At 53.6% G+C, this 20,245-nt stretch overlaps 1 protein-coding gene across 1 annotated transcript in view; it reads left to right on the top strand.

The window, feature by feature from the left end:
* The window catches only part of wnk4b (WNK lysine deficient protein kinase 4b), a 46,127-nt gene that overhangs the window by 12,804 nt on the left and 13,078 nt on the right, over positions 1–20,245 (top strand). Inside the window, exons 2-6 of the mRNA XM_047038287.1 lie at positions 5,895–6,067; positions 6,609–6,829; positions 7,969–8,126; positions 17,820–17,908; positions 18,804–19,023. Of these exons, the coding sequence (XP_046894243.1) occupies positions 5,895–6,067; positions 6,609–6,829; positions 7,969–8,126; positions 17,820–17,908; positions 18,804–19,023 (861 nt within the window). The remainder of the gene's footprint in view (positions 1–5,894; positions 6,068–6,608; positions 6,830–7,968; positions 8,127–17,819; positions 17,909–18,803; positions 19,024–20,245) is intronic.

Genomic DNA, 20,245 nt, shown 5'->3' with positions numbered 1-20,245 from the left:
TGTTTGAAGCCATCAGCAGGCTGCTGTGCCCAGCCTGTCTGCCTGGAATGGATCAGTGTGTTCTGTCAGCTGTGTCAGATCCAGCTGAAAGCCTGTTTTACGATCGCGTTAGCTGCAGTCTCACAGACTGTCACTGAAACACTGTCACGCTCTGTCTGGAAGAGGGAGTTCTGGTCTTGATGGCTCTTTTTATAGGCCAGGTAAGGGCTTTGTGGAAACACTGTGTGAGTGTGTGACATTCAGTCCTCCCCCCTGCCCTCACCCAGTCCCAGTCTGTCAAACCAGAGCGGCTGAATGTTATGTCCAGGGAACTTCCTCCGGTTTGTAGTGACCCGTATCCCTGGGTCGCACCGCAGAGAAAAACAGCGTTGTGAATCTTCTGACCAATGACACCCCCACCTCGCACCCCAAACCTCGCACCCCCGTCCCCCTGTTCTTCCTTTCCACCTCCCGGCCCCCCCTCCCTCCTCCCTTTCGTCCATCATTCCTCCTTCTCTCCCTCTCTTTCTCTCTCCCTCCCCCCTCTCTCCCTCAGAGTTGTTCATCATCAGTAGTTTGGTTGCTTACTGACAGGAAGAGAGTGTTCAGTCCATGTATCGACTTGGACAGCTATCTCTGTCTCTCTCTCTCTCTCTCTCTATATATATATATATACCCGCATCCGTGTCTGTTAGCAAGACTACCGCGAGCGTGGCACAGCGAGTAGGCGCCAGTGGGTACGTGGGTGTGCATGTGCACCCTCGTGTTTACGTTTGAGGGTGTGTGTGTGTGGGACCTCGCGGCTGTTGTTGATTTGGTCATGAACCACTTGTCTCTGTGGTGAAAGCTTATCTCCTCCGAGGTCTCGCTGTTCCCCAGCCTCGCTGTACCTGCAGTCTGCCATTATCACCGTGGCAACAACAACACAGCTCTCATCAGCCCCCCACCCCCATATCCTATGGTTATTACTGTCTTTCCAATACAGAGCAGGTCATATGCTACATCATTGCCCCGCTCCGCCTTAGCCGCAGCAAAACATGGACTGGCTCTCTAATGACCTGTGCCCTGTGACCTGTGAGCGTCCCACAGTTTAGTTCATTTGCTTTTCAGATAGGGTCTCTTACCAAGGGTGCCCTGTGCAACGCGCCTCTCTTTTCCCCCCTCCCCCATCCCTCACACACACGTGTAAACACACACACACACACACATCCATGTAAACACACACACAGCGGATGGTATGTTGCCATGCCGCCCACAACTGCTAAACAGTGCTTATGTAACGCTGCCCCACACACACACACACACACACACACACACACACACACACATACACACCACCATACATGCCACATTTCCAGGGGGGGCTAATAATACCCTCAGGGTCCTAGAACAGGGCCCTCCCCCTGTTTAACCACCCCCCACGGGGCAATATTTGGAGGCTGACGCCTCATGTGATGTAAGGACACTGGGCCTGGAGGAGCTATTAGCAGCTGCATGGTGTGGAGCTGAGCTATGACCCCAGGGCTGGGGTTGCATGATGGGTAATGTAGTTAACTACACAGATCTCATCCGCGACCGGGCGAACGTTCGTTTCCGACGTTACGGCAGCGAGCACTGTCGGCCTGTCCCCCGTGTTTGGAGAGTCACCTGACTCCAGACAGATGATTCATTGTTAGTTTGACCACTGACTGCAGTGTTGTTGGGGAGGGCATGTTATCAGATGGCCTGGTTGTTTTGGCAGTACGGTTTCCCGTGGAGGTCGCTGCTCCGTGGAGGGTTGGCGCGGTCGTGGAGGACGAGGCAGGGTCGGGATGCACCTGAGGTGGCCCTGGCCTCACAGCCTCACTGCCTCAACACAACCACAAGCGTCTAAGAGAGAGGCAGCTCTCTCTCTCCCCCCCCCTCTCTCTCACTTCCCCCCCCCCCCTCTCTCTCTCTCTCTCTCTCTCTCTCTCTCTCTCTCTCTCACTCGCTCTCTCTCTCTCTTTCTCTCTCTTTCTCTCTCCCCCCTCCCCCTCTCTCAGGAGGCAATCCTGTCTAGCTTGTTCTGATCAGAGACAGAGAGAACCAAAGGAGGAAGAACCAAGCTGGTGAGCAGAGAACCAGAGGACACAGCGTTAGGAAAAGAGTTGGGGTTTGTGTGACTGGGTTACCTGAGGCCTTGTGGGTTGGGTGTGAGAAAAGAAAAGCCATGAATGGAAGCTGTCCTCACATGAAAGAGATTCAGCAGTCATGCTGATACGGTATGATCTCATTCCTCTCCAGGTTAAATGTGCTCCTCCGGGAGGACAAATACGCCGTGACCGAGAGTAAAACAACCCTTTCACAACCACACACACTGACATCCCTCCCCCTCTCTCTGTCTGTCTCTCTGGATGTATCTTTCTCTCTCTCTACCCCTCCCTCTTTCTCTCTTCTTTTTCTTTCTCAGTCTCTTGAACTTTTTTTCTTTCTCCCTTCTCTTTTCTCCTCCTCTCTTTCTCCCTCCCTCCCTCCCTCCCTCCCTCCCTCCCTTACCCACACTGCACCTTTCCAATCTCTCTGGCCACGCCCCGTCGCCATTACTCTCCTAAGTGTGGCTTCCGTGCCTCCCGCTTCTTTATGGGACTGCGTTCAGCAGCTCGCCCATCCAACAACAACCCAGCGACGGCTCTTCAAACTCCTCCAAGCCCAAGACCGCAGCTGCCGACGCCAGGCTGGAAACTCCAAACATGGAGCTCCAGCAATCACTAAAAACCAGCCCCAAAGAGTCTGTTAAACCCAGCTAGCTATTTAGCCGTCTCTCTGCCAGTTCCTTTTAGCGGAAGGGGATGCTAGCCAGGGATGCTAGCTGGGGATGTTTAGCCAGGGACAGTGGCCAGCAACCGCTGGCTAGCGATGCTTAGTCAAACACTCTGAATAAAAGGGATTCGCTCACTGGAAAGAAACATCTGCCAAGGAACAAAAAGCACAGAAGTCCTTTTAAATACTCCAACCACACTATTAGCCCCAGCCCTTACCACCATCACACCCTAAAAGTTCCAGTCCGGCCGGAACTACTTTGGTGCGGTTCAGGTGTTAATCCTCCACCAAGGGACATTTAAATGACTCAAACGCCTGGTTACGTGAGCTGTGACGAGAGAAACCACCGTCACCCAGACTGGTCCCAGTCCACCAGTGTCTTGTTCGAGGTCTCTGGGTCGATCGGGCAGCTCTCTGGGGGCTGGCCCTGGACACAGAAGAGTTGCGAGGGCCTTAAAACAAAATGGCCGCCGCTCCCTGCCGTTCTCCCTCTCTGTAGTCGCTTCACGGAGCAGAAACATCTGTTTGTTTGTCCAGATCAAAACAGCCATTCAGACTTCTTGGACCCAAACCCAGATATGCTACTGTATAGTGTTGACTTGACAGCAAAGGCTTTTCCGAAACACAATTGTTTGTTAAATAGAAACCGCTATTGAAGGGTCTTGGTCCGATGCCCAGACGTGGATGGTGTTAACCCAGCGGTGAAACACTTACGAAACACCCAGTCAAGAGAGCCTGTGGGTTTGTGGGTGTTTATGAGAAAACATGTTCAGTCTGATGACTGCATCACCAGCTTTCATATGTCTTGTGTTTGAATGGGTTTACTGTGCAGCCCTTCACACACACACACACGCACTGGAGGTGCAGACGGAGCGAGATCAAAGTGTGATGAAATCAAAGCGCTGTGTCTCTCCGTGAGATTGGTTGAGTCGGAGAGATTGGCTGGACGTGGCAGTGCTCAGCGTGACTCTGCTGGACTAAGAAATCCTTTTTCACACTAGCTGCTTTAGCAACAGATTCCTTTTCCCGGTGTCCACAGAACGACGGAGAAGGACAGATGGAGAGAGGGAACATTTGACAGGGAAGGGGGCAGAAAGGAGAGATGTAGTGATGGAGGGAGGGAGGTCACACAGCTGGCTCCTCTATGTGGAGTTTGTTCTTGGAAGTTAGTTCCAGAAATAGGCCTTGAGAGTCCTGAGGGCAGGGTGGTATAAGGTTAGGGCCCCCCACCCCCCACCCCCCCCCAAACCTCCAATTGCATGTTGGCGGATCTCCTAGCTTCAGGCAACGGCAATTAGACCCAGATAGACTCAATCACACTCGGATGGACTCGTCAAAACCGTACAAACTCAGTCAGAACCAGTCAGAACCAGTCAGAACCAGATAGACTCAGTCAGAACCAGTCAGAACCAGTCAGAACCAGATAGACTCAGTCAGAACCAGTCAGAACCAGTCAGAACCAGTCAGAACCAGCCAGACGGAGTCAAGCCCAGAATGTGCTTTCCAAGGTGGCCATTACCTACCATTCTTCTCTACTGACCTCGGACCGCTGCTGGCTACATTTTTAGAAGCACTATCAGGGTAGACAGTTCAATAAACAGTTGGGTCAGTGTTTTGATAGTAAAGTGTGGAACTGCTAATGCAGGTAGCACTTCAGTATGGCACACACCATAGAGACAGCACTACAAGATCCTAGTGTTACAGTATCCCTGTTGCGTAACTTTTACGAGTCACCCTTGGCACATTAAAGGGAGCGTGAGGGATGAACACCCTCTCACACACACACACATACACAAGTCCCTTTCAAGACACTTTTCTGCAGGGTAAAGGGTACTTTTCTTTTTGTGTATAATTTATTATCTGGCAATTATGCTAGGATCCACTCCAAATCAGACGCACAGTGTGAGTGTGTGTGTGCTTGAGTACTTGTGTGTGTGTGTGTGTGACTGGGAGACAGTGTTCTCCAGTCTTCTAAAAGCTCTCGTTCCGGAGAGCTTCGACGGCAGCAGAGAGAAGTCGAGCTGGCGTCAGTGTTTCCAGACCTCCTGGTCTTCCAGCGGAGGGGAGACCATGCCAGCTCCGCACTGATCCTCTTCTCTGCTCCGTTGGCACGGTTCTTCTTCTGTGGTCTCTGGAGCCCCCCCTCCCCCCTTCCCCGCCCACCCTTACACTACATGGCGATTAGGCAGGGTAGCTTCTACTGGTGCCATGACATCGTTAGACGTTTAGCTGTTCTTAAATGACTGGGAGTTTATAGGTGCAGGTTCTGCGTTAAAGACGCTGCTTGTGGAGACGGTTCCCTTTCAGGAGAAGTTGTTTTTCTGAGAGACAGTCGATATGTTTGCCGTCATGATCGTTACTGACACTTCCTCGTACCTACTTGATGTTCTCTCTCTCTCGGCTCTTTTTCTCGATTCTTAAAATCTTGAGAAATCCTCTTTTGCCCTCCCAGGCCGTTAGGCTTGTCTGCGAGCAGCCTTAATGTGTTTGATCTCTTATCCATCTGCACACTCAGCAGCCTTAATGTGTTTGATCTCTTATCCATCTGCACACTCAGCAACACTTTTTATTTCTAACATATAATTCCCTGATATAACTGTCCACACACCCATCTCCATTGCTGGGAATTATGTCATTGTTTTTTTTTTTATTGCCGCTATTGTTCCTTTGAAACTTATTATTGCTGGTGCTACTTTGATTTAATTGTTGTCTTTTTTTTCTGTCTGGCCAATATTTTTTATGAACATTAAAGTTTGTATTTTATTTTATGCCTACTGCATTGCTGCTGCCTTGCCTTGTAATAATGTCTTTGCCCAGAACGATCTGCATTTTACTGTGCAAATCTTGTAAATAAAGCGAAATATCTCTGACGTGACTCTCCTCCTCTCTCCTCTCCCTCATCTCCCTCCTCTCCATCCTCTTCCTACTCTCCCTCCTCTCCCTCCTCTCCCTCCTCTTCCTCCTCTCCCTCCTCTCCCTCTCCCTCCTCTCCCTCCTCTCCCTCCTCTTCCTCCTCTCCCTCCTCTCCCTCCTCTTCCTCCTCTCCCTCTTCCTCCTCTCCCTCCTCCTCTTCCTCCTCTCCCTCCTCTTCCTCCTCTCCCTCCTCTTCCTCCTCTTCCTCCTCCTGCGCTCAGACGCGGCGGCTGACGAAGGTGGAGCGTCAGCGCTTCAGCGAAGAGGTGGAGATGCTGAAGGGGCTGCAGCACCCCAACATCGTGCGCTTCTACGACTCCTGGAAATCCACGGTCAAAGGTCACAAGTGCATCCTCCTGGTCACCGAGCTCATGACCTCGGGAACGCTCAAGACGTACGTGCGCCTTTCCCCCCCCCCCCCTCCCCCCCCCGGTCGGCTCGTTTCCATAGCGCCGCCAAAGCTAGACGCCGGATCGGAGCCCTTCGCGTGTCAAGGGCATCTCCGTGAAGCCGGTCTCTGTTTGAGGGCGGGGTGAGCTAATTGTTAGCAGAGCTGGAGGAAAGTGTGACCTCAGCTCACGGGCCTCACAGGGCCAGAGCGCTCGCCTGAGGCCCAGCACAACCGTAAACAAGGCTGGGTCACAACCTCCACTCTGTTGGGGAGCAGAGCTTTCATGGGTTTGGCTCCCTGGGCGGAGCCTGTTAAAGTGGGCTCTGCAGCCCTGTTCCTGGAGAGCTACCCGGCTAGATGTTGCCCCGTCATCCCCCCATGTTGACTCGCTTTATCTTATCGGCCAGCCGCCTCTTAAAACCAGGGCATTCTAGATTAGGAATAAAGCAGGGGAAAACCCCACACAAGCTCATTTGTGATTCTCTAAGAGCAAATCCTAGAAGGCTACATCGCCATGGTGACCGCCCCCCCCTCTAACCTGCAGGTATCTGAAGAGGTTCAAGGAGATGAAACTGAAGTTACTGCAGCGCTGGAGTCACCAGATCCTGAAGGGCCTCCACTTCCTGCACACCAGGGCCCCGCCCATCATCCACCGCGACCTCAAGTGCGACAACATCTTCATCACCGGCCCCACCGGCTCCGTCAAGATCGGAGACCTGGGATTGGCCACGCTGAAGAGTGCCTCCTTTGCCAAGAGTGTCATAGGTGAGTCTCTCTCTGCTGACCCTCTCTCTGCCTCTCCCTCCCTCCCTCCATCTTTCCCTCCCTCCCTTGTCCCCCCTCCTTTTTCCCTCCCTCTCCCTCTTCCCCCTTCCCCTCTCTCTCCAGAGGAGATGGGCTATTCTCTATTCTCTTCGCTATACACACATAGTCGTTTGTATACACACGTAACACAAACACACAAGCACGTATGCCGTCTTTGACCTTGGACGGGTCTGACCATAAACACAGGGTTAGGGTAAGTCCTAGCGACTGCTTTAGTCTGACCTCTTCCTGTTTGGGCGCTTCCGCTCCCGTGTGTTTGTTTGTTTACTAGTCTTTCGATCTGTTCATATTTACACCAGCACTCTGCATGATAGATAAGCTAATCTCCCCTAGTGACGTCAGAGCCCATGGTTCGCCTGTTCTAAACAATCTCTCTGGCATCGTTGGCTTTGGCCTGTGTGCTTCACAGACTCGTTTGGGAAGGCAACATTGCACTGAGCTTTTTAATCAGCCTTGTTCTCACGTTTTAAACTCCAATAAATATCTCCTCTGTCAGTCATCTCCCTATAACCAATGCTTTATAAATTGTGGGAACAATTTCTAACATTTTTTGTGGACTCGTAAATGAGGCGCAAGCCTGCCAAACTCTCCAGTCTTGTAAAACGAAAAGCTTTCCATAGCAGTACATTGTTTACAGTAGCTACATGCGCCACGGAAATCATATTAAGACGATCGTGAATCAGAGTGCAGCAGTCAGGAGAGGTCGCCTTCACAGCAAACACAGTTTTATTCATCTGTGAGAGACGGGGCTTCAACACGGGTTCAACTCTCATCAGTCGATAGTGTGGTTGTCTCTGTAAAGTCAGTAAGGTTTCTAAGGTATATAATGTGTCTAAGGCCTGCTGCTGTGCTGTGTGTCAGGTGGCTGAGCGGTTAGGGCATCGGGCTAGTAATCTGAAGGTTGCCAGTTCGATTCCCGGCCGGGACACATGATGTTGTTCTTCATCCTACTTGCCTCGGGAAGAATGTCCCTGTTCTTACTGTAAGTCGCTCTGGATAAGAGCGTCTGCTAAATGACTAAATGTAAATGTCATGTATGTAAGGTGTGTAAGGACCTGCTGTTGTGTTTGTCCCCTCAGGTACTCCAGAGTTCATGGCTCCAGAGATGTACGAGGAGAGGTACGACGAGGCGGTGGATGTGTATGCCTTCGGCATGTGCATCCTGGAGATGTGCACTTCGGAATACCCCTACTCCGAGTGCCAGAACGCCGCCCAGATCTACCGCAAGGTCACCAGCGTGAGTACACCCTCACCGTCCGGCCGGCCCTCTCCAAACCCGGGTTCGCCCGCAGCGCGTCTGCGCCGCTAGCTAGCGAGACGCGAGTGGCTAGCTAACGAGACGCGAGTGGCCCGAGACTCCTTGTCTCGCCTCTCTCCGGTCCCTCTGTTTCACCTTCCTTCCTTTGGTCTCTCCCTTGCCCTCTGGTTTTGTCAATTTGTGTGTCAGTCTCTCTTTCTCTCTCTCTGTCTCTCATTGTCTTATCTCACCATGTCTTGTGCTAAATAGCTTGCCACTCTGAGATAATGTGACCTCGTCCGTTTTCCTGAAAGGACCATTGTGTGGGTTTCTCTTTCTCATCTGCATCCGCACCTCCCTCTCCTCCCTCTCCTCCCTCTCCTCCCTCTCCTCTCTCTCCTCTCTCTCCTCTCTTCTCCTGGTTTTATCGGGGGGAGAGTTATCTACTGTCTAGTGTCATTCTGACATCTGGTGTAGACTAAGTTCAAAGGCCCCTTCACCCTTCCTCCCCATTTACTCCCTATTTCTCTCTCTCTCTCTCTGTCTCTCTGTTTCTTTGTCTCTCTCTCTGTCTCTCTCTCAAAAATACAGTTCTGGAACATTGTCTAATGCCCACTAAGCTCTGCCTTGATTGTGAATTATTGAAACCAGAAATCAGTCTGTTCTCTGTTCTGGGATGATGTCAGTGTTGTTAAATACAAGATTTCCTCAAGGTAATTTAACCAATCAAGCTCGTTCTTAGAGGCCTGGAGTCAACTAATAGAAATATGTCTCTTGTAATGTTATTGACAGGAGTTCATGGGCACACGCACACAATTCTCAGTCCAGTTACAGTATGTAGTCCAGTTTCCTCAGCAGCCTTAATAGCTCAGTTAATCGTTTCATTCCCATGAGGTTTTCTGTTCCAAAACCACAGATGGCATAAGCCAACCAGTCAGCCAGCCAACCAGCTAACCAGCCAGCTAGTCAGCCATCCAGCCAGCCAGCCAACTAGCTAACCAGCCAGCTAGTCAGCCATCCAGCCAGCCAGCCAACCAGCTAACCAGCCAGCTAGTCAGCCAGCCAGCCAACCAGCTAACCAGCCAGCTAGTCAGCCATCCAGCCAGCCAGCCAACCAGCTAACCAGCCAGCTAGTCAGTCATCCAGCCAGCCAGCCAACCAGCTAACCAGCCAGCTAGTCAGCCATCCAGCCAGCCAGCCAACCAGCTAACCAGCCAGCTAGTCAGCCATCCAGCCAGCCAGCCAACCAGCTAACCAGCCAGCTAGTCAGCCATCCAGCCAGCCAGCCAACCAGCTAACCAGCCAGCTAGTCAGCCATCCAGCCAGCCAGCCAACCAGCTAACCAGCCAGCTAGTCAGCCATCCAGCCAGCCAGCCAACCAGCTAACCAGCCAGCTAGTCAGCCATCCAGCCAGCCGAGCAGCATCTGTTTTCAGCAGCACATGCTCAGGGCTGGTCATGATATGGAGTTCTACAGTGCAGCAGAAAAGGACCTCGTCCAGGCTTCAAGCTGTTTTACCCTACAGAGCCTGCTAGCTCATCACAGACAGATCCAGTCTACAGAGCCTGCAAGCGCATCACAGACAGATCCAGTCTACAGAGCCTGCTAGCTCGTCACAGACAGATCCAGTCTACAGAGCCTGCTAGCTTGTCACAGACAGATCCAGTCTACAGAGCCTGCTAGCTCGTCACAGAGAGATCCAGTCTACAGAGCCTGCTAGCTCGTCACAGAGAGATCCAGTCTACAGAGCCTGCTAGCTCATCCCAGACAGATCCAGTCTACAGAGCCTGCTAGCTCGTCGCAGAGAGATCCAGTCTACAGAGCCTGCTAGCTCGTCAGAGAGATCCAGTCTACAGAGCCTGCTAGCTCATCACAGACAGATCCAGTCTACAGAGCCTGCTAGCTCGTCAGAGAGATCCAGTCTACAGAGCCTGCTAGCTCATCACAGACAGATCCAGTCTACAGAGCCTGCTAGCTCGTCACAGAGAGATCCAGTCTACAGAGCCTGCTAGCTCGTCACAGAGAGATCCAGTCCACAGAGCCTGCTAGCTCGTCACAGAGAGATCCAGTCTACAGAGCCTGCTAGCTCATCACAGACAGATCCAGTCTACAGAGCCTGCTAGCTCGTCACAGACAGATCCAGTCTAGCACACAAGCCAGTCAGATCACAGCATCAGGTACAGCAGTATCAGAGAACCTGCCAAGCTGACCCCTAAAGGCTGACAGTGTAGAGCCCAGTGTGTCTCTGGGGATCACGATAGGGCCCTGTGTTTGTGAGGCGCCTTGTTCCCCTGTCTCGGAGCTGCGGAACAGCGGGAGCAGGGCTGTCTGTCTCGTCGCCCTAACGAGGAAGGATGAGGCTTGTCCTCCGACAGCTCACGTCCTGATTTGCAGTGGCCTTCACTGCCCGCGCGCGTGTGTGTTCCTGCGTGCTACCCTGCCTGCCTGAATGAGTGTGTGTCACCAGTGTGCTGACGGGGTCGTCTTCAGCGTAGGTCAGACTCTGAAGTGGCTATGGGTGACTCGTGTGCTGACACATGACAACTGTCTTAGTGGGTGTCACGTGGGAGATACCAGTGGGTTATCAGTAGGTTATCAGTTATCCTACTGCCTCCTGCCGTTATCAGTTATCCTACTAGACCAGCGAGGCCTAGTTTGTAGGTCGACCAGGTAAGGGAGATGTCTCAGGTGAACCAATTAAAATGCTACTCTAGTCCTCCTCCCACACCTTTGGCAATGTGGCATTGTGGGTGTATGGTGTGTGTGTGGTCTGTTTGTGCAGACACGAACACGCCTTATCCCTCAGTGTGTGTGTGTGTGGCGTGTCTCTGTGTGTGTGTGTGTTGTCTGAGCGTGTGCGCGTGTCAGCGCTCGCCTCTGATTCTCCGCACATGCAGAGTGTGGGCGTCGTCATGACGCCAGAGCGTTGGCGCGCCGAGGTCACTGCCGTTGCCCCCTCGAAACCCGAGAGAACGTTCGAGACACACTGAAGTCAGTGATCGCAGTTCTGCTGGGGAACACCTACACCCCGCAGCGCAAACTTCGGAGAGCAGAGATGGCAGCTGGGAGTGGGACCGACCGGGGCCTGCAGGGGGGAGGAGAGGTGTGTGGGCGCTCCCTGTCAGCTGACCAGAGAGAACCAGCAGCACGGTAGAACAGTAGAAGGACGAGGGGGTGTTCCGGAACAGTGCGGCTCTGTGTCGCGGTCTGACTCTGCTCTGCGAGGGCTGAGGGGGCGAGGACACAGGCACTGCTCTGGGGAAGGGAAAGTCGAGCCTCTTAAAACGTTACCGCCGCGTCCCGGAAGCGAATGAAAAGACTATAAGGCATCTCTTGTTCCCCAGGGGCCGGCTAATACAAGGCTGTGGGAGGGCTTTAACAGGGCAGTAAGTCAGCTTTAACGAAGCGTTAGACTCTGGGTTGTGAACTTGGAATTTGGGAAGCAGGGACAAGGCTTCCTCCGGTTCCGTGAGACTGGCAGCCCCTACACGGCAGCTTACTGTACACACCGGCTAGCGGAGGGAAACAAGAGGGAAAACTCAACAAGACACGGCCTGACTTCTGGTGTCCGGGCACTCAGGAGGAAACATCTCCTCCGTCAGAATCGGTGAGGTCCTGTCGGGTAGCTCGTCATCTCGTCAGACAAGCCTCTTTTAGTCATGTGAGCGGAGAACAACCTGTCACGAAGTGGCTCTCCGCTCCAGAGGAAGAGTCAGTCCCACGGAGGGGAGCTGGCTGTCTGAACGGCGGACACAGACAGCTACGTCCACCCACGTAGCCAATTAGACCCCGTTCATGACTTCTACTGAAAGGGAAAATTACACTCGGTAGTAGCATGACACCTCAGAGGGAAGTCACACACACAGACACACTCTCTCACACACACACACGCGCAGCAGAGGTTCATATAGAAAGGTCAGTGAGCACGGCTGAATGAAGGCTGATAGTAAGAGGTAATTATCACCCCTTTTCTGGAGAGTCTTAAAAAAAAAGAAAAACAACGCTTCCTACCTTTCTCAGAACGGGCGGTTGCCGTGACAACGGGCTTATTGTACTCGCGTGCGCGCAGGCCAGGAGCCAGCGACATAAAGGAGAGCTCTGCTACACACACACTGCCACACAGTGTGTGTGTGTGTGTTTATCCTGTGTGTGGCGTCACCACGATGCTGATGAGCAGCGCGACGTGGCGATGATGCAGGAGAAGCCACCGTCAGCGCCCGCTGACTCACCCTGCTGCTCCGCTGACTCACCCTGCTACTCCACTGACGTGGACCGGCCGAGAGACGAGCACCTCTCAGACTCTGACTCCCTCCAGACTGAATCCGACTCTGACCCTGATCCCTCCAGACTGAATCCGACTCTGACCCTGACTCCCTCCAGACTGAATCCGACTCTGACCCTGACTCCCTCCAGAGCAAATCAGACTGACACCGGCGTGCTTTAATCACACACACACACACATACTTTAACCACACACACACATACTTTAAACCACACACACATGCAAGCATCCAGCGCGTGTGTCCACGAGTGTGTGTGTGGTTGACAAACGCAACTAAAAGGACCAGTCTCCCAGCATGGAACCAGAATCTTTCCTCCAACTCCCAACCTCTCAGCAGGGCTGTGTTTAGCTGCGGTCTCCGTGCTCGGCTCCCTCTCCTCCCCTCCCCCCCTCCGCCTCGTTCCCGCCCACACACACACACATCAATCACTGCAGGGCAATAAGGAACCCTGACGCATTTCCTGTGTGCTGTGCGTGCGTGTGTGTGCACCCTGATTATAGTGCTTCATCACCCTTATCCAGTGATATAGAGAGAACATGAATGAGAGAAAGAGGGAGGGGCTGGGGGGAGGAGAGCAGTTTGGCTGTGCGGACGAGACTGTTAGGGCCTAAGTGGTGATCTCTGAAGGCTAAATTAGAAAGAGAGGGAGTGTATCATGGAGGTGCAGCAGGGGGGGTAATTGACATAACAGAGGGAGTCAGACAGCAGTGATTGAATCAGGGTGCTTGTAACACACATGTACGCACACCCCCCCTACAGAGGACCTCCCAGTGAGACGGAACTTTTCTCCCCCCCTGGAATCGACAATGTTCCCCATGCAGCCATGTATACCTGCCAGCATGACCTGCCACGTATATTCCATAATAATAAATCATACGAATCACACATTCTATTGGGTGTCGCTTTTCAAAACGCTCAAGGCCATCCTAGATGAAAAGGGGCCTATATAGGCGAGTTAAAAAACGGGTTATAGATAGCTCTACAACAGATCAAACAAACGTTAACCATACTGGGTTATGAGTATAACCCAGTTATACTCATAAACTAGTAAAAACGAGATATGAAGTCTAAAAACAAGATTATCACAAGATGAGGTTGGATAGTGAAATAGTTTTTTTGGGTGCGAAGTAGAAGTCTATCATGTCCAGCTTCTGTGCTGGCCACTTGTGCAACGACCCGCGTACCTCCTCCTTCATCCCTGTCCTGCTGATCGCACACGGATCCAGACAGGACAGCCAGGGAAACATCAAGGCTAGTCAATGACGGCCTTTCAGCGTTTGTTTGTTTTTCTGAGGCGTGCTGCTGGTGCCGGAGCACACCAGCCAGTGACTGATGTCCCTTCATCTAGAACATTGGCGTACTTGGAAAGACCCGTGCTGCTGAGGGGAACAATTTGGCTGACGTGCCTGCTCTCAGCGGCGGGTGAAATGAGGACATTTCTCATTAAGAGAATGAGGGAAGGAGTTAGAGAGAGGGACAGGGGAGAGGAGAGGAGAGAGGGACAGGGGAGAGGAGAGGAGAGAGGGACAGGGGAGAGGAGAGAGGGACAGGGGAGAGGAGAGGAGAGAGGGACAGGGGAGAGGAGAGGAGAGAGGGACAGGGGAGAGGAGAGGAGAGAGGGACAGGGGAGAGGAGAGAGGGACAGGGGAGAGGAGAGAGGGACAGGGGAGAGGAGAGGAGAGAGGGACAGGGGAGAGGAGAGAGGGACAGGGGAGAGGAGAGGAGAGAGGGACAGGGGAGAGGAGAGGAGAGAGGGACAGGGGAGAGGAGAGGAGAGAGGGACAGGGGAGAGGAGAGAGGGACAGGGGAGAGGAGAGGAGAGAGGGACAGGGGAGAGGAGAGAGGGACAGGGGAGAGGAGAGGAGAGAGGGACAGGGGAGAGGAGAGGAGAGAGGGACAGGGCAGAGGAGAGGAGAGAGGGACAGGGGAGAGGAGAGGAGAGAGGGACAGGGGAGAGGAGAGGAGAGAGGGACAGGGGAGGGGAGAGAGGTGCAGAGGGTGGAGCGTGATCAATGCGATAAAGGCCGGTGAGAAATGACCCGTCGTCTTTCATCAGCCTCCATTTTCGGATGGCTCTCGCCATTTCCAGACCCTAGGGGGACGTGGTTCCGAGGCCGTTATGGTGGCCCCACTAGGACAATAATCCTCTGTATCTCCCGGACTCTGATCTCATCTTCATCGCTTTGTCTGGGTTGGTCTCCAAGGTAACCCCCAAAACGGATTTCACATTCACTGAGGTTTCTGCGACCAAAACAAAGTAGATATGGAAATATTTGGAGGAACCACTTACAGTCTTTGTGCGAGTGTGTTTGTGTGTTTGAGGTTGTGTGTTCGTGCGTGTATTAGAGGTGGTGCGTGGGAGTGTTTGTTGTCCAAGTTGTGTTTTAATTGTTGTGTTCGAAGTCTGTGTGTTTCGTGTCAGTCAGTCCCTTGTGTAATCGCCTCAGGGTTCTGTCTGGTGAGTTCATAGGGAGTGATGCTTCCCACCTACAAAACACAGAGCTACTTCTGTTGTGCACCCTCTAAACCTCCCAGGGCTATTATCCACTCGCAAAAGCTATGGATGGATCTGTGTGTGTGTGTGCGTGTGTGTGTGAGGGAGGGAGGGGGGGTCAGGTGTGTGTGTGCGTGTGTGTGTGAGGGAGGGAGGGGGGGGGTCAGGTGTGTGTGTGTGTGTGCGTGTGTGTGTGAGGGAGGGGGGGGGGGGGTCAGGTGTGTGTGTGTGTGTGTGCGTGTGCGTGTGTGTGTGAGGGAGGGAGGGGGGGTCAGGTGTGTGTGTGTGTGTGTGTGCGTGTGTGTGTGAGGGAGGGAGGGAGGGGGAGGTCAGGTGTGTGTGTGTGTGTGTGCATGTGCGTGTGTGTGTGAGGGAGGAAGGGGGGGGTCAGGTGAGTGTGTGTGTGTGCGTGCGGTGACGTTGTCCGCTTCCTCCTTCTGAGAAGCCGTCCAGGGTGATTGTCTGGTCTGGTAACAGTACAGAGCATCAAACCACAGCCTCTTTTCCATAAACAAGGTCTTCACCCTCACTTAGGCAGACGTCGCTCGCTCGTGTTTTGGGCCGGACGGGCGGGCGCAGGAATACTCGGGGCCGCTCTGAGCGTTCCACACAGTTCCAGTTGTTCCGTTTTGATTTATTGGTGCAGAGTTCGCAGCAGTCGTCAGCCGCCGCTGGATCTGTTCCTGTTCCACAGACCTTGGACTGTTCCCGATCCAGAGTTATCCCACAGAGTCCTTGTGAGGGGTTGTGTAACCGAACATGACTTCATGCAGCGTGTTAACAGGATGCTTTGACCAAAACAACTAGTTTATCGACATGTCCTCTAAATCGAGCTTTGACTCGAGTGTGTGGCTGTGTTTGTGACCAAGCTTTTTTCCCTTGCTCACTACCCCCCCACCTTGCCGGTGTTTTCCGCTTGTTGAATATTGAATGAGGCAGATCCACCTCACGGCTCTAAAGTTCTCCAGCCTCATCGCCGCTCAACCATCCATGACAGGCTGTGCCAATGCGTGTGTGTGTCTGTCTCTGTGTGTGTCTATGTGTGTGTGCCCGTGTGTGTGTGTTGTGAGGAAGGGTGTGTGTGTTCTCACCTGTGTATTTTCTCATTCCTGCTAAACACACACACACACACTATTTATGGTCCCCAATGAGAGTGACTTAGATTTTCATGTGGTGCAGATGATCTCTGGAGGTTTGGACGAACAATACCACCCACACTGTTTTTCCTGTGTGTGTGTCTGTGTGTGTGTGTGTGTGTGTAAGCTCACCAGACCTGGCTGGAACACTGACACGCAGTCGATCTCGGTCCGTTTGTCACAAGCACGGCTGCCTCAGGTGTGTGTTGTAGACAGCACCTTACTTGATGTGCGTATCAGCTTACCCGCCCCTCTAGGCTGCTTCTAGAGTTACCTCCTCTGCCTCAGCCTGCGTCCCGCAGAGTTACCTCCTCTGCCTCAGCCTGCGTCCCGCAGAGTTACCTCCTCTGCCTCAGCCTGCGTCCCGCAGAGTTACCTCCTCTGCCTCAGCCTGCGTCCCGCAGAGTTACCTCCTCTGCCTCAGCCTGCGTCCCGCAGAGTTACCTCCTCTGCCTCAGCCTGCGTCCCGCAGAGTTACCTCCTCTGCCTCAGCCTGCGTCCCGCAGAGTTACCTCCCTTTGCCTCAGCCTGCGTCCCGCAGAGTTACCTCCTCTGCCTCAGCCTGCGTCCCGCAGAGTTACCTCCTCTGCCTCAGCCTGCCTCCCGCAGAGTTACCTCCTCTGCCTCAGCCTGCGTCCCGCAGAGTTACCTCCCTTTGCCTCAGCCTGCGTCCCGCAGAGTTACCTCCTCTGCCTCAGCCTGCGTCCCGCAGAGTTACCTCCTCTGCCTCAGCCTGCCTCCCGCAGAGTTACCTCCTCTGCCTCAGCCTGCGTCCCGCAGAGTTACCTCCTCTGCCTCAGCCTGCGTCCCGCAGAGTTACCTCCTCTGCCTCAGCCTGCGTCCCGCAGAGTTACCTCCTCTGCCTCAGCCTGCGTCCCGCAGAACGGCACACAGCAGCTTTCTGGGAGGGCCCTGGCCTGGCCTCGCACAAAGGCAGGATGTTAGGGGGAAAAGCGCCACGGCAGGAAACAGGAAGTCACTTATCAGTTTATGGCTGTGAGCCCGCCCCAAAGTGACATCCACTTGCCACTTGGCCCCCCCAAGTGGCAAGTGGGGGGGTGAGAGTCACTTGGCCCCCCCAAGTGGCAAGTGGGGGGGTGAGAGCCGTCCACAGGTGCATACAGGAGTGTGTATGCCACACAGTGGCACCGTTCGCTCGCAGCCCCGTGACTGAAGCTGTGTTCGACTTGGGCCCGCAAAGCCTCCCCTGATGTCAATGGGGATGAGGGAAATTCATGACATGTTTTTTTTATGGGACCTCTGATGCTTTTCGTTTTATCATTAGATTTGTTCTGGTCAATTCAGATGACGTCCATTTGACGTTTTGACCTTTTATCCATCTGTTTATCCAGTTGTTGTTTTTTGTATCCAAAGTGACGTGCTAACACCTAGTGTAGTGAAGACAGTAGCGTTGTGGTGGTGTTTCCGGGCACCAGGGCAGTCTGCTAGCTCTCCAGCTGGGCTCAGGTTTCTTCCCTGCTGTCTGTCTGCGTCTGTCCCCTCGCTGGCTCTATCGTCACCACTTCCCTGGGTCTGATGTCTGTCATCCGGCTTGTTGCTCCGGAGCGGCAGTGACAGGGTTGATATTACTAGCCAGGTCCGCCTCACTCTCTCTCCTCACCCTCTCAGGGCATAAAGATATTACTAACCAGGTCTCTCTCTCTCCTCACCCTCTCAGGGCATAAAGATATTACTAACCAGGTCTCTCTCTCTCTCCTCACCCTCTCAGGGCATAAAGATATTACTAACCAGGTCTCTCTCTCTCTCCTCACCCGCACAGGGCATGAAACCAGATAGCTTCTACAAAGTCAAAGTCCCTGAGCTGAAAGAGATCATCGAGGGATGCATCCGCATGAACAACGACGAGAGGTACAGTCACCTGAGAAGACTTTTATTTGGAAAAGCTCTCTGTGGGAGTGTGTGTTCTATAAGGGGTAGGTCAAGGTTTGTCTTCTTAGACAGACAATGCGATGCCAGACGATCTCTCCTCACCAGACCACGCATCGCACCCGCTGAGTTGGTTTGCTAAGCTTTGTTGAGCTACGAGAAAACACGGGTGTTGCTCAAGCTCAACAAACTGACATGGGAACAACAAAAGACTGATTGCATCACTCATCGCTGTTAAACCACAGATGCAGTCTGTGCTTGGGAGTTCAACAGCTTCACTGGATCATTCAGCTTCCCTGTCAGCATTGATCCCACTGGGTCGTCGCTAAAAATAACCGCCAAGCGACTTCAGACAAACACACTTCAAATGTGGCCGTGTTTCCAGGGCGACAGAACCGGAAAGAAAAAGGTTATTGATCATGACTGGCGGGCCTGTCGTTAATGATGTCAGAATACACTCGCCTCAGCTGACCAACACACACACACACACTTGCGGGGTAATCTATCTGTCTCTCATGGCCTGTAAACTCTGGAGGTCCTGTTACCAATGTACACCCCCCGTAAGCCTTGCGTATATCCCGACCTCTCTACACCACTCTGTCATCCAGATTGCCCCCCCCCCCCCCCTACACCTCACATCTGACTAGAGTGTTCTACTCCCCGCTGCAAGCAATGCTTCATTCAAGATCCTTTCCCCCCTCCCCTCTCTCCCGGTCCCCTCCTCCCCACTCTCCTCTTTCCTGCCCCCCTCTCCTCTCTCTCCCGGTCCCCTCCTCCCCCCTCTCCTCTCTCCTGCCCCCCTCTCCTCTCTCTCCCGGTCCCCTCCTCCCCCCTCTCCTCTCTCCTCCCACCCTCTCCTCTCTCCACCCTCCCCCAGGTACACCATCCAGGACCTGCTGGAGCACACCTTCTTCCAGGAGAACAACGGCGTCCACGTGGAGCTGGCCGAGGAGGACGACACGGTCAAGTCGGGCCTGAAGCTGTGGCTGCGCATGGACGACACCAAGAAGCTGCACGGGAAGTACAAGGACAACAACGCCATCGAGTTCCTGTTCGAGCTGTACAAGGACGTGCCCGAGGAGGTGGCCCAGGAGATGGTGAGGAGGGGGGGCCGTTTCGGGGACGCTCAAAGACTTCCTGGAGGATGTAACTGGATTATTATTTTTTTTACATTTACATTTAGTCATTTAGCAGACGCTCTTATCCAAAGCGACGTACAGTAAGTTCAGGGACATTCTCCCCGAGGCAAGTAGGGTGAAGTGCCTTGCCCGAGGACACAATGTCATTTTGTCGGCCAGGGAATCGAACCGGCAACCTTCTGATTAATAGCCCGACTCCCTAACCACTCAGCCATCTGACCCCTAGTCTCCTAGTTTATTCACGTAGAAAAAGGTTTGCAGCAGAAGTGTGATTTGGCTTCTCTGCCAGGTGGTCTTACCTAGCTGTGTACTCAGACAGACATAAAACGGCATCACATGGAATTATGTTTGAGGTACAAAGGCATTCTATCTTTACGTTGATTAACTACTACCACTAACAGCTGCATCCGTTTAGTCAGAGTCTATCAACACTGAATTCCGACTAAAAGACGGGGTCAAAGGCCTTTGCTTTCTCGGTTCAGGAACCTTAGACACATCTCAGGGACCTGCATGTGGTCAAGGGAAGTGCTCAAGTTACCACCACGGGTGTTGGCCCTGGCCTTGTCGAATGAGAATGCAGCTGATCACCTAAGTACTTCTCTCTCCCTCTGCCCCTCTCCCCCTGTCTCCCTGTCCCCCTGTCTCCCTCTGCCCCTCTACCCTGTCTCCCTCTCCCCCTGTCCCCCTCTCCCCTCTCTCCCTCTCCCCTGTCTCCCTCTGCCCCTCTACCCTGTCCCCCTCTCCCCTGTCTCCCTCTCCCCCTGTCCCCCTCTCCCCTCTCTCCCTCTCCCCTGTCTCCCTCTGCCCCTCTACCCTGTCCCCCTCTCCCCTGTCTCCCTCTGCCCCTCTACCCTGTCCCCCTCTCCCCTGTCTCCCTCTCCCCCTGTCCCCCTCTACCCTGTCCCCCTCTCCCCTGTCTCCCTCTCCCCCTGTCCCCCTCTCCCCTGTCTCCCTCTCCCCTGTCTCCCTTTCCCCCTGTCTCCCTCTCCCCCTGTCCCCCTCTCCCCTGTCTCCCTCTCCCCTGTCACCCTCTCCCCTGTCTCCCTCTCCCCTGTCCCCCTCTCCCCCTGTCCCCCTCTCCCCTGTCTCCCTCTCCCCCCGTCTCCCTCTCCCCCTGTCTCCCTCTCCCCCTGTCCCCCTCTCCCCTGTCCCCCTCTCCCTCTGCCCCTCTCCCCCTGTC

This window comes from Hypomesus transpacificus, chromosome 17, assembly GCF_021917145.1.
Source record: "Hypomesus transpacificus isolate Combined female chromosome 17, fHypTra1, whole genome shotgun sequence".
Classification (NCBI taxonomy): Eukaryota; Metazoa; Chordata; class Actinopteri; order Osmeriformes; family Osmeridae; genus Hypomesus; species Hypomesus transpacificus.
The sequence above is the reverse complement of the archived record's forward strand: the minus strand, read 5'-3'. Positions and strand labels throughout refer to the sequence as shown.